Here is a 14,515-nt window from a genome sequence, read left to right on the forward strand (position 1 = left end):
AAGAAATGAACTTTTCAGAAACAGGATGTAGCAAATTGGAATTTTAACTGATTGAAATGGAATGAGAACTCAGCAGTAACAAATTAGGAAATTCAGCTAAAAGGTGAAAACCTGAAGCTAGGAATTTTAGTGCCATAAACCCGTCACAACACAAAGGTCAATAAATGTAACCTCAAAAGTGAACTAGTCCTGAAAAACATATGATATACACAATCATTTTTATTTCAATAAGTAAATGATTTTAGCTTAAAGATTCTCTCAAAAGGCAAAGAAATGAATGTGATCATAGAAACCTGGAGCTTTATTTGAACATAAAGTGTTACAAAACTACTTGCTTCTACTCAAAAACAAAACATGACATAACAGCAGTTTTCACACATTGCTGCCTCTTGATTAAAGCTGCAGTGTTTCACACAATCTCTTTGTTAAACACAGTTGGCTGCAAATACTGTATTCTGTTCAGACAAGACACCTCCATGAGCAAACTTAATCCCCTGGAAGCATTTATTACTCCACACTCATGCAGGATATACTTGTCAAAAAGCACAACTCCCAGTAGGTCACATATGTGTACGGTAACTAACCAAAACATTTGCCCACAATGTAGTTCATCCACATCTAAAATAGATACCAACATTAAAACAAACCACTCAAAAAACTTAAAATTGGTGACATCTGCTAAAGAAATAAACCTACAATGAACAAGGTGCATTCACTTCAGTGACTGGGTTATCAGCACATTTTGCCAATGGAATCCTGGTCTGACAGTAATCATCAGTCACAAATATGGTTATTAAAAACTATTTACAGCAGAATCTGTTTATATGCAGTAAGTTGGGTCAGAGTTGCTCACTTGTAAATGACAAGACTATAACAAAGTAAGTAGAGAACCAACTGGGCCACAAGAGGGAATTTTGGGGCAACTTGTCAGAGCTTCCATACAAGTGGATCACTCGGTACATTACAAAAACAGTATGTTAGATGGTTAGTACCAAAATGGACAGCGAACAAAAACTTATTATGCATTCACCTGTAAGCTGTTCCTGAAGGTGTGTGTGTGTGTGAACGAATGGTTGATAACTACTGCAAGCTGATTTGTACAGCTGGATAAAACAATGTACAGGAAGGGAAAGATAACCTCAGGACGAACCGACAGACTATTTAAATACACAATTTTCCGCAATATTATTCCTGTTTGTGTCATGTCAATAGACTATTTAAATACACAATTTTCCGCAATATTATTCCTATGTGTGTCATGTCGATAGAGCTAAATTCTAAATAACTAAAAATTTCAAACTATATTATTTAATGAAAAAATGTAGCTATGCTGCAGAAATTTTAACTAATATTTTTATTAATATAAATTTTTCTTATCACTTTCATATTTCCTCATCTATCCAGCATTTTCCTTTTAGTCATAACACTAGCAGATTTTCCCGAAAGTACGAAAAGTTCAATTTAGGCTGGCTGTTTATAATTTAAAAATTCAGGTGTGTGCATGCAATAGAAATATTCACGGAATTGCTTTCATTACTTTTACCAGTTTTGTTAAATTAACTTGCACTTTGCTGGAATAGTTGAAAAGAAAAAGCCAACTGGTGAGTTGACCAATACATACGATACTTAATCAGTGCAACACAAATGTGAGGCACTGCAGAACAAGACATAAGCAAAATTGTTCATACATCTTTAGCAATATTTCTACAGCATTTATTCTTTAAATTGACTTTTATAAGGCAGTGGTGCTATTTATATGCAGAACTGTTGTAGTCAATTAAAAATTGTAATATTTGCTGAAAACCAAACCGTGGCCGCTCAATTCCCAATCTCCCACAAAAGAATGACAATCACTTCAATTTAAAAAAACCCTAGGATGTTGTTTTGGCCATCACTTTTTCCAGTTAGGCAACTGATAGTAAAGAGTACTATTTGTATTCAGCATCGCCCAGCCCATTACTCCACACTTTTACCTGGCTCTTGCGAGTCCTCATATCAACATTCTACATCCTTCCCTTCCACTTTCCATCCTGTAATGATGCAAGGTTCAATAAGGGCACAATAAAATGGCAAAACTGAACAAGTAAACACTGGCAATCGTCTAGAAATTTCAGTTATAATGTAATCTTTAAAAAAATTTAGAGTACCCAATTCATTTTTTCCAATTAAGGGGCAATTTAGCGTGGTCAATCCACCTACCTTGCACATCTTTGGGTTGTGGGGGTGAAACCCACGCAAACACTGGGAGAATGTGCAAACTCCACACGGACAGTGGCCCAGAGCCGGGTTCGAATATGGGACCTCGGCACAGTGAGGCAGCAGTGCTACTCACTAGTTATAATGTAATTAGCCGTTAAAACTGTACGGAATCTGTAATGGAACACAAATATTGAACATTGACCAATTGTTTTCAACCTAATCATGAAAATAATTGACACTCAGTTTTTGATAAAATAGCCCCACTGCAAGGTATTTTTGCAATAAACAAAGGCATGTTTTGGGCCAATGATTTTTCCCCTCAAGAGCTGCAACAATAACTGATATTTCTGACCACAGAGGCCATCAATCCTCACTGCATCAATGCTCCTTGAAATGCAACTAGATCCCCAACTCCCCCAAGAAACATTTTTCTGTTCAACAATTATTGCAAACAAAAATGTGATTGCTGTTGGCCTTCAAGTCATGCATGTTTGCACACTGCAATACTAAGACATCCCTAAACATTGTTAGAAGGATAAAATAAAATGACAACGTAAGATATTAGCAAACTATGAGGATGATCAGCTAGTGGGTTAGATGATGTTTTGAACACTGGAATCTTCACTGGCTATGTTGCTCTTCACCCTCAACTTTAGGATTTTCTTCAGTTTTAGTTTTACGGAATTCTTCAGCTTGCTTGTCCAACATTTTCTATGAAATAAAAATAATTTTATTGCAGCAAAATATGGCCCAAGGAACAACCGATTATTTTTTGGCAAAGATGCCAGTCCATATCCTGAAATCTTTAAAAGTGTCTGCCGCCATTGGGAGATTTGAATGTTGATTGTTTTAGAATGTTGTGGATTGTCTCAGCTGCAGTGATGCAATTTGTTACAGCTGTCAAAATGTGAACAGAGTTTTCAGAGCAGGTTTTTGATAATGGGATGGCCTCCTCAGTGAGATGGAAACTCTTACTATAAAGATTTATTTTTTCGGCCTTGTTGTTACAGAGCATTAACCAGGTAGAGAAAAATCTCAAGAGTTGTGCAATTATCATAATGCTGCATTAACACAGCATGGCAGATGTATTCTGAATGCCCTTTTTCACTTGTCCTATACGAAAAAGCTGAAGTATGCCATTGTATACTTACTTACGTATAAGGTTACTCATGAAGGCCCGCTTTCTCAACCTTTCCCCTCGCCTGAGGTGTGGTGATCCTCAGGTTAAATCACCACCCTCTCTCCCCCTCAAAGGGGAAAACAGCCTATGGTCATCTGGGAATATGGCGACTCCACCTTTACTCATGGATTCTCTGGCATGATACATATGCTGTTGAGTAACCCCAAATGTGCAAATGAGGTGCACTATGGAGGTGTCGCTGCAGTGTCAGGACATCATTTTATCCCCTCATCAAAGCCGTACATTTCTAAACAGACTAGTGCTATTGGCAACATGTGCTGAGAATGAGCGGGGGGGAAAAGCAAACCATCCTAAAGTTACATGGAGAGTTTGCTTAACCATCTTGTCAAACATTGAAAATTTTCTGTAAAAGATGCAGGTGCGGTTCTTGAAGGCGAACCCAAGAGATTAATGAGAAGTGTAAAATCTATTAAAAAAACATCGAAGGACTTTACCACATCCCACTATAAGCCTCCCATTGCACATGACTTTAACAGGGGTTTAAAGATATGGGACAATATCAAAAATACATTCAACCTACATGTCATACACCCAAATTAATCTTTCGGCAAGAATACATAGGAAATACAAAAGGTTATTATGGACAAAACCATTGAGAAATAGATCAAAACTGTTCTTGAGACTCATGCAATGTTCCTGACAAACAATGGAAACAAATTTGCCAATCAAGAGTTCACGATGTGTGAGAAATAAGGTCTTGGACATCGCGGCTGAAAGCTTTCAACAATGGACTTTGTGCTTGATGAAACAAAGCTTAGCTGATCAACTAGCCTGCAAATTGACACCATCCTGACAAAGGCAGTTGCTGCAAAACATTCACTCCAGATGGCTGGAGGATATAGTCCACATCAGACGATGAAAAAATGCAATTTCCAATGGGGAATCTAGAACATAGGGTCAGCGATTTAGGGTTCATATGAAGAGATATTTCTTCATTCAAAGTGCTGTGAATCTTTAGATCTCTATCCCCAAATGTGGATGTTCAGTCAGACAGCCATTGGCAAATATTTGGGTACTTAGCCCGAGGTAGATCAGCCATGATTTTGTTGAATGGCAATGAAGACTTAAAAGGGTCAAACGGCTTATTCTAGCTCTTATCTTAATGTGGAAACAAGTCAAAACATTACAGTTACACAAGACATAAGTTTAAATTTAAGTTTAAATTACAGAACTCAAAGGTGCCAGACGTTTACCTTCAGTTTCTGATAATGAGGCAGACTGCTGCAATGGGTTTTCTTTGCTACTTCCTCCTTTGTGTAGAAGAGACAGCAGAGTGTGCAGTAATAGCCAGTTTTTGGAACCACGTAATCTAGCCCTACAATAAATCAAAAGTAAAAAATAGTAGTATGTCAATAATATTAACTGTAAATAAATTATCAGTAATGAATAATCAAACATCAACTGTTAATACCTGCAAACAGGCATCGAAATATCAATTTTGCCAAGTTCCTGAAAAAACCTTATCCGTAGTTGTGAAATGTTGGACACTCTCCATTCATCTATTTTTCAAATGAAGCACCAGACATTAAACTCATCCAATCCAGGACCACGGGTGCACAAAGCTATCAGAAAATAGCTCCACCCATGACATTAAGTTACAGCCCGCTGGAATTACAAGAGCTTAAAGTACATTTACCTGCTTTGGAAAACTTATCGCCGCTGGTTGGAGCTACTTGGAGCCTGCAGCGAAAGAGTCCACGAAGGCCACAGTGCGGCACAACTCCAGCAAACTCAGGGAGGCCTTGTATCCTTTTTAATACACTGGCCGTCAATTTAAAGGAGGTCGGTTTAAAAGGTCCAGTGAAACTGACAGGCCAGGTAGAAGATAAGGTGACTGAATTTGGCTGGTCTGCTTGGACGTCGGGTCTGCTCCGGGAGATGAGTCGGGGAGAGTTCCTTGCGGTTGGGAGTTAGGAACACCTTGGAGATTGATTAGACAGGGAATGGGGGGCTACAGTGTGGGACTCGGTCTGGTGATTAAAATCGTTATGCAGCAATTAGAATTGGTGTTATTTCTATTGGTGTAAAACTGGCAGAACTACCATATGTTTGCGATTTAAATCGCTTTGCTGGATGGTTCCCAGCTCAGCATAATTGTCCTGGGGAAGTTAGAGCTCCTGCACAATTTCAGTGTAGAGCCTACCTGGGAACCTCCAAAAGGGATTTCCCAGCATGTCTTTGAGGTACCCACCAAATCTGACGCTGAGGAGGCAAGAAGTTATGGGGCATCATAATGTACTCGGTTCATATAAAATGTATGTCTTTGGATCCCTTTCACTGCCAACAACAATGCATCTTTTACCAGCGTTTATTGCCGATCCTGGTTGCCCCCAAGGAGGCTGTGGTGGACCTTCTTGGACTGTTGCCAGTCCATGTGGCAAAATATTCCCACATTGCTGTTTGGCGGGGAATTCTTAAGACTTTCACTCAGTCACCATTAATGAATGGTAACATATACCTAAATTGGGAAGTTGTCTTAGTCACATTGTAGCTTGGTGATTTTATTCTCATGCAAAACTACCATTATTCATAAAACTGTTAGAAGACTGCTGCCAAAGAAGCACTGACAAACCACGATGCACAGATGGGAAGAACTAGATACTTTAGGTGCTGGGTGGGGTGCTTTTCCTTGCAATGTGTTGAGCTCCAAGTGTTCTTTTGGTTACACATACACCAGCAAGTCGTAAGTATTTCATCTCACTCTTGACCTGTGCCTTGTCGGTGACGCTTGAGAGGACTGGGTGAATCAGGAGGCAAGTCATTGACTGCGGGAACTCGGACTTGCTTTAATAGCATTGACATTCATGTGGCTGGTCCAGCTGAGTTTCTGATCAACAGCAAACGCTAATGCATTTCCCAGCAGCATTATTTACATACTATACTTGAGTTGGTGACGTCAAAACTTGCAAATTGCTTGAAAATAGCCATCACTAAATCTCAAATGAACCATCATTGGGCAAGTGTTAATACATTGCAAGGAAAATGTGACTAAATAACTGCAGTACAATTTCAAAATTTGTAGATGCTACAAAACTTGGAAGCATTGTAAACTGAGGAGGACGACAATGTAGAACTTCAAAGGACATACACAAGTTGATGGAGTGGGCCAGATAGGTGGCAGATGAAGTTCAATGCGGAAGTGAGGAGCAGTAAATAAAGCATATAATATTCTGGGCTTTACTAACAGGAGCATAGGGTATAAGAGCAAGGACGTTATGTTGAACTTATATAAGTCACGAGGTAACCCTTAGCTGGAGCATTGGGTACCGTTTTGGGTACCATGCTTTAGGAAAGATGTGAATGCATAGAGAGTGCAGGAGAGGCTTTTAAGAATGGTTTGAGGGGTGAGAAACTTCAGGGGCTTTGTGGAAGTTGATTCTTGGGTAGGGTGCGTGGACAGTCTGGTTCATGTTAACATTGAAATGGAGGAGGTCTTTTAAAAGATATTACGGTAGATAAGTCTCCTGGGCCAGGTGGGATTTATCCCCGAATACGGAGGGAAGCAAGGGTGGAAATTGCTGGGGCCTTGACTGACATCTTTGTATTCTCATTGGCTACAGGTGAGATCCCAGAGGACTGGAGAATAGCTAATGTGGTACCGTTGTTCAAGAAAGGTAGCAGGGATAATCCTGGAAACTATAGGCCGGTGAATTCTCAGGGAATTTTTTTTAGTGTATCCAATTCAGTTTTTTCAATTAAGGGGCAATTTAGCATGGCCAATCCACCTACCCTGCACATCTTTGGGCTGTGGGGCGAAACCCACGCAAACACGGGAGAATGTGCAAACTTCACACGGACAGTGACCCAGAGCCGGGATCGAACCTGGGACCTCAGCGCCGTGAGGCAGCAGAGCTAACCCACTGCGATTATTTGAATATAACAATATGCAACGATATGGGGAAAAAGCAGCAGAATGGCACTGGGGTCATAATGTTCATTTGGAGAGCCGACATAGACACGATGAGTTGAATGGCCTCCTTCTGCGCCATAACAATTCTGTGAATGCGGTTTATTGAAAGAAAATATGAAAATACATACCAGACTTGAGCGTTGTCTTGGAAATATTGTACAATAAAATTCAACATTTGTAAAAATTAATCAAAGTGCAATTTTTTCCTACCTACAGGATTGTTGGGCTGATATGGTCCAAGTCGGTACGCATCTGGAGTCGGAGATCGTGAACGAGCACGCTTACTTTCTGGTTCTATGCAGGATGAAGTATTCTCTTCTTGTTTATCACTCTTTTCATCGCCACCCATCTTATTTTCAACAATTTCATCTCCAACTTGCTTCACTTCAGTTTCTTCACTACTATCTTTTTTGTCACCTTGTTCTGCTTTTTTAGTTCTGATGTTCTTGCCCCTCTTCCGACCTCGCTTTCTTTTAGCTTTGTTCACATCATCATCTTTTTGTTCACTGGTGTCCTCGGATTTCTCTGTTTGAATGCTTGCATCAGCATCATCATTTTCTATTTTACTATTGTTATCTTCACAAGACATCAGATCTTCTAGATCTAAGCTCCCAGCTTCGACATCACCCACCTCATCAACAGTAACAAACTCATCAATGTTTTCGGGAAAGCACTCTTCTTTTTGTTCCTATAGGAATTCAAAAATTTTCATAATTAAAAGTCCTCTTTTATCTCACAATTATGGAAAAAATTAATACATTTATCAATACATTCCTAACACAGTGAAGACAGAAATCCCATGATTTTAGCTAGCAGTTGCCTTTGCACGACCTATTTTTCCATCATAAAATTCTCACCTATTTGACAGTGTATTTTTATCCAAACAAGAAGCTCATTAAGTTGCTGTGGAAATAGTTATCAAACATAAAAATACTTAAGTGGAGAAGGGCTAACTTCAGCAAGAAAGAAAGGAGGATCTGGCCCATGTCAGCAGGAATAATTGGTCAGTAAAACAGTAATTGAACAACTGGGGCCTTCAAAGAGGAGATTGTTAAAATTAGATGGGAAAAGGAGGCTTAAGACAAGTTGTAGGTTCAAAATACAATACTAATTTGAATGTAGTAAAGTGCAGAAGAGATATTTTTAAAAAAGAATGAGGCGAAAGGAACAGTATGGGAATAAATTAGCAGAACCATAGAATTTACAGTGCAGGAGGCCATTCGGCCCATCAAATCTGCACAGCCCTTGGAAAGAGCACCCTACTTAAGCCCATGCCTCCACCCTATCCCCGTAACCCCACCTAACCTTTTTGGACACTAAGGGCAATGTAGCATGGCCAATCCACCTAACCGGCACATCTTTGGACTGTGGGAGGAAACCCATGCAGACACGGGGAGGATGTGCAGATTCCACACAGACAGTGACCCAGGCCGGGAATCGAACTTTGGGCCCTGGAGCTGTGAAGCAACTGTGCTGACCACTGTGCTACCGTGCTGTGCTAGAGAAAATAAGGGAACTCAAAAGACTTTTATAAACAAAAATTGCAAAAGTGTAATGCCGGGAGAGAACCAAAAATTAGGTAGTCTTTCAAAAAGCAAAGTCCTCAAAAGTAGGAAGAAGTCACCCTGTCGGGATGGGTGTCTGTTAGGTTACCAAGGAAAGGAAAAGTGGAAATTGCTGAAGCTCTGGTCACCATTTTCCAATCCTCCTTGAAAATGCAGTTGGTGTCACTGCACTGGAAGACTGCATATGTTACACATCTATTAAAAAGGGATATAAAACTAGCAATTACAAGCCAGTAAACCTAAAGTTAATGATAGAGAAACATTTAGAGACAACAAGCCAAACCAAATTAATTCGCACTTGGAAAAATATAACCATATATAAAAGTACAGATTTGTTACTGGTTGTGTCATGGTTGGCGAACTTGATTGAATTGTTTAAACAAGTAACAGATCAGGTTGATGAGCCATATTCAGTTGATGCCATGTTTCTAGACTTTGGGACATTACTGCATAATTGACTTTAATGTTGCTTATAACTATGCGATTCAAAGGAACAGCATGGGTAGTAAAATGGCTAAGAAACAGCAAGTATAGAGTAATGGTAAATGGCTGTCATTCAGGCTGAAAGGAATTACACAGTGGTGTTCCCCAGGATTAATATTTTGACCACTACTTTGATCTATGTTAATGGCCTGTACTTGGGTATACAGGGCATAACTTCAAAGTTTGCAGGTGCTAGAAAATGTGAAAACTGTAGCGAACAATGAGGATAATAACAGATTTCAGGAGGATATAGGCAGACTGGTGAAATGGCCAGACACAGGTCAGATGAAAGTTAACACAGAAGTGTCAAGTAATACACTTTGGTAGAAATAATGAGGAGATCTGTAAATTGAACAGTATGACTAAATGGGACGCAGGAATTGAGACGTATATGGGTGTATGTACATAGATCTGAGCAGTTGATAGCACAATTTGAGAAGACTTAAAGAATATGGGATATTTGGTTTTATTAATGGATACTTTAACAATCAGATTTAAGCAGTAAATAGCATAAATAACAGGAATAAACAGCATATCAAATATAAAGTTTCAAGCACTCTATAAATGAGTGTTGAAAGTAAAACAAAACAGCGGCTATTTTTAATGTAAGCGATATTGATGATACTGTTTGAAATAGATTCAGACGATTCTGACCTAGCCTCAGGTGCCACCAATAATACATATCCATCATCCTTTAACTGACAACCAAAGACTGAATTGATCCTGTCATAAGGCCGAAGACTCATGAAAACACAAACAAATTTTTTGTTGACACAGGAGAAAAAGTGAATGTGAGATACAAAACCTGACTCATGGTTTTTAAACTGACAACTAAATAAAAATGCTCAAAAACAAAGCGTTCTTTTGATGTTTCATGCTTCACAACAGGATTGCTACCTTGTGATTCCACAATGAGATGATAGACCAAGGAGATATTAAATTCTGCTTTTGAAAACGTCTGTTTGCAAGTAATTATTCTGAAGAATTATTGAGACAAATTTCTGAGGCAAAACTTCATGAGACACAATTTAAAATTGCTATTTATTTTAAACAGTGACTTTGAGTCCCGTTGTCATTTTTTATGCATTTAAAAATCCCAAGTATCCGGCTAAATATGGCACATTTTTACAAATTCTTAAAATGGTCCCTTTATCACCATTCTTGAATAGCTTGGGTAACCAAAAACAGATTTGGAGCATTAAAATGAAGGTACTTCAATTCAAGACACTATTTCTTGTGTTTGTACTTTAATATTAAAAGATATTTAAGATCCCACAAAAATAGCAATTATAGGACGTGTAGGAAAGTTAATTTGTGACCATATATATTCTGCATAACTGGGGTACTTAGTAGTAAATGGAGTAGAACTCAAGACACAAACTAAGAATTGAGGAGCTATGTAACTATTTGTGCAAGAGGAATCATAGAAACAGGCCTCACTGCAGGTGTTGTTTATCTTAATCTGGGCTATAACTTTCCAGCTACTTAATGCAGTTGCCAACCTGAAAAGGACACGGTGACCTTTGGTACAGACAGCTCCATGGGCCTGGGCCCCACTGTTCTGTGACTCCATCAAACCACAGAATTTAGATAGGGCTTTGGTAGACATGTTGAATCCTGTAGTCGAAGCCCCCCAATGTCCTCTGCGAGTACAAACACTTGGAAATGAACTAGGGGTAAAGTCACAAATGGCATTGTGCTGCAAATCACATCTTCCTGTGAAGAATGCCACATCATGCATATCAGACAAGCAGGAACTAGGACTGCTGCCTCACAGCTCTGAGGACAAGGGATTGATCCCTGTCCGTGTGGAATTTGCACATTCTCCCCGTGTTTGCGTGGGTCTCATTCCCACAACCCAAAAGATGTGCAGGGGAGGTGAATTGGCCATGCTAAATTGACCCTTAATTGGGGGAAAAATTGGGTACTACCTATTTTTAAAAAAAAATCTATTAAAAAAAATACAAGCAGGTAACCTGATGCAAATTTTAATGAAAGGAATGGGAAGACTACTAAATCTTTAGCTTGAATATAATGTTCCCAAGTCAGCCAGGTACAATTCCACTGATTTGGAGGACTTTGATCTAAGCTGTAGTTAGGGTCTTTTGGTTTTGTTTAAAATATTTTTTTTTCTTATTTTGTATATTAACTTTTTGGTAGGTTTATGGCTTGTGATTATTTAGCTTGGTAAATAGGTTTGCACATGTAGACTGAAACTATTTTTCCCATGCAAGTGAAGTTATCATTTTATCTTCAAAGTATTATATCACTGCTTACAATTTTTTAAAAGTTTCAGCTTCTCAGCTAATATTTGATTATTAACATTCATTATGATCTATTTTATCAATAAAAAGCAAAGTTACATTTTATCATAAAAATACATTAAAAAAATCTTTTTTTTTTTTAAAAAAAAGAGTGCCCAATTCATTTTTTCCAATTAAGGGGCAATTTAGAATGGCCAATCCACCTAACCTGCACATCTTTGGGTGTGGGCGAAACCCACACAACACGGCATAAAAATACATTTTGTAAAAATACAAAAAATGATCATGAAGGTACAAAGCATTCCGTGTGGTTATTTACGACAGCTATCAAGAACTTTTCGCCAGTTGCAGTAACGCACATGCACAGTGTGATGCAACAGAGCTTTAAATCTTTTCTTGAGTCTGTCATCTAGCCAAGAATGGCTTCAATGTGGGCTGATGCTGAAAATTTAAACTTCGGGTGTTTTTTGAATGGAAGGCCAATACATTACAGCTGGAGTAAAAACAGAAGACCAGGGTCATCTGATATTGCCAAATTACTGAGAAATGGATAAAAGTTATCACTTGAAAAAAACCTCAGAAAATATATAGCTACAAAGCTAAGTGAGGAAAATTACCCGGGATGCCGCTTGTTCATGTCTTTTACTCCTTCGAATTATTGGTACCTGCTTAAAAAAGCAGAACATTTTAATTTAGGAAACATCCTTATTTCATTGCTGCCAATCATACTTACAGCCAAAAAAATGAGTATTAATATACCTGTGCTTTTACCTTCTCAGTTGTTTCTGCTGTGTTTTGCACATTTGTTTCCTTATCTCCTTTGGAATCTGGTTTTATGGTGTCAGTTCCTTTCAGTGCATGCTTTGTTTCCTGCTGCAAATCTTCTTGGTCAGCTTCTTCATCCTCTGACTCTCCACTTCCCAGTTCCTCAACCACACCTTCTTCAGCAAGTTCTGCATCACTCTCAATAACTGCAATAGCACCTTCTTCTAAAATGTCCTCCTTTTCTTCAGACTTTATTTCTTGTTTGTCTTCTCCCTCAGAATTCTCTTTCCCAACTTCTTTTGAAGGAGAATTTTCAGAGGTTTTCTGCTCTCCCTTTTCTCCATCAGCTTTAGGGGGGTTCTTTGATTTGCTAGGTAACTTTTTCTTAAAGGAAGGACTGCGGGAACGTCTCCGTTTTCTTCAAAAAAGAAACAAAATATAAAAACAAGCCTATGCTATGGAATTGGATCTAGTTTTCGTCAATACATATCGCAGCTTGGCACTGCTGACAATATATGGATGACAACAGAATTGGCCTTAGCTGTTACACTCCCTACAATGAAATACTTTGTCAAAAGTCACACAGTACTTGTGGAACCAGATTTGTACCAAGACACAGCAACTCCAGAAGGAACGTTAAGATAATTGGTGAAATAAACACCAAACATGAATACCATGTCATATAACGTTAACCTCAGCTTCTGTATTTTATCTTCATCTGCCTCCTCACTTTTACAGAATCTCTAACATTAATCCCCAACCTGCAAGGAGCTATAAAATAGTAATCTGAAGACTAACTCAGTATTAAAAGCCGTTTTAAAGCATTTCTCTGGTTCGACCCAACTCTGTCCTCAGAAGAGAAATCAGATATTCTTATAAACAGGCCTGCCAATTATGTCAAATTAATTGAGGACCTTTCAAGTAACTTTTTATTTCCGATTTAAAGTCTCTATAATTTAAATATATATATTTTATAGCTATAAAGTTTTGTATTTTAGCATCCAACATTACAGATCAAAATGGAAGGCAGATTTGGAGATGGTCTGTTTTTAAAAAAAATATTTTACTCAGACATTTTCATAGAAACAAATGAAAGCAGAATAAGTTTTTATGCAACTTAAATGCCATTTCTATGTAATTGTAGCATTTGCTAGCCCTTTAGCACCAAATTACATCGTGAATGAAGCGCTGCAAAATGTTTTTTAAAAGAATATCCCAAAGATATTCCAATTCTTTGAGTACCCAATTCATTTTTTCCAATTAAGCGGCAATTTTAGCATGGCCAATCCACCTACCCTGCACATCTTTGGGTTGTGGGGGTGAAACCCACGCAAACACGGGGAGAACGTGCAAACGCCACACACAGTGACCCCGAGTCGGGATCGAACCTGGGACCTCGGCGCCAGGAAGCAGCAATGCTAACCACTGCGCCATCGTGCTGCCTAACAACCGCTGCAAAATGTTGATCGCTTATGCAGAAAATGTGAAGCATAAATATGTGAAGTCTGACATGTGAAATTATTCATGTTAAAGCTTCCTTCTGTAGCTATGAATTCTGAATAGCAGTGATTACTGTACACAGTACAGCTATTTTATTAATATTTAGTATTCATTATCAAAGCTTAAATGCTCAATGTACATCTTGACATTATGAATGCAATATGCATACTTCTCCAGTCGGATTTGTCACAATAGACCAATGAGCAATATTGGGAAGCCAGGGCTCTTAAAACTTGAGGGGAAAACAACTTTTACTGATTCAACAACCATAAAATAATTGTGGAACTTATTTGCCAAATGTATTTTTAAAAATGGATTATTATAATATACTTGAACAGGGCAGCACGGTGGCGCAGTGGTAGCACTGCAATCTCACGGCACCGAGGTCCCAGGTTCGATCCCGGCTCTGGGTCACTGTCCGTGTGGAGTTTGCACATTCTCTCCGTGTTTGCGTGGGTTTCACCCTCACAATTCAAAGATGTGCAAGGTAGGTGGATTGAACACGCTAAATTGCCCCTTAATTGGAAAAAATTAATTGGGTACTCTAAATTTATATTTAAAAAAAAAAATAATATACTTGAACATCAAGGATGAACATCACATTCAATCCAAATAATATACTTGAACA

The 14,515-nt window shown here is 38.6% G+C and overlaps 1 protein-coding gene across 8 annotated transcripts in view; it reads right to left on the reverse strand.

Annotated features, from left to right (window-relative positions):
• Positions 1 to 283: 283 nt before the first annotated feature.
• Positions 284 to 14,515, reverse strand: part of LOC140426802 (matrin-3-like) — a 67,022-nt gene continuing 52,790 nt past the window's right edge. For 3 of the 8 annotated variants that reach the window (XM_072511991.1, XM_072511994.1, XM_072511992.1), the window contains exons 12-16: positions 12,382 to 12,805; positions 12,240 to 12,290; positions 7,521 to 7,998; positions 4,594 to 4,715; positions 284 to 2,910 (exon numbers count right to left, since the gene is read on the reverse strand). In XM_072511991.1, the coding sequence (XP_072368092.1) occupies positions 2,821 to 2,910; positions 4,594 to 4,715; positions 7,521 to 7,998; positions 12,240 to 12,290; positions 12,382 to 12,805 (1,165 nt within the window). In that variant the 3' untranslated portion in view covers positions 284 to 2,820. The remainder of the gene's footprint in view (positions 2,911 to 4,593; positions 4,716 to 7,520; positions 7,999 to 12,239; positions 12,291 to 12,381; positions 12,806 to 14,515) is intronic. The other 5 variants (XM_072511997.1, XM_072511996.1, XM_072511995.1 and 2 more) reach the window with 5 other exon arrangements.

The sequence above is a fragment of the Scyliorhinus torazame genome, chromosome 7 (genome assembly GCF_047496885.1).
Source record: "Scyliorhinus torazame isolate Kashiwa2021f chromosome 7, sScyTor2.1, whole genome shotgun sequence".
NCBI classification, from domain to species: domain Eukaryota; kingdom Metazoa; phylum Chordata; class Chondrichthyes; order Carcharhiniformes; family Scyliorhinidae; genus Scyliorhinus; species Scyliorhinus torazame.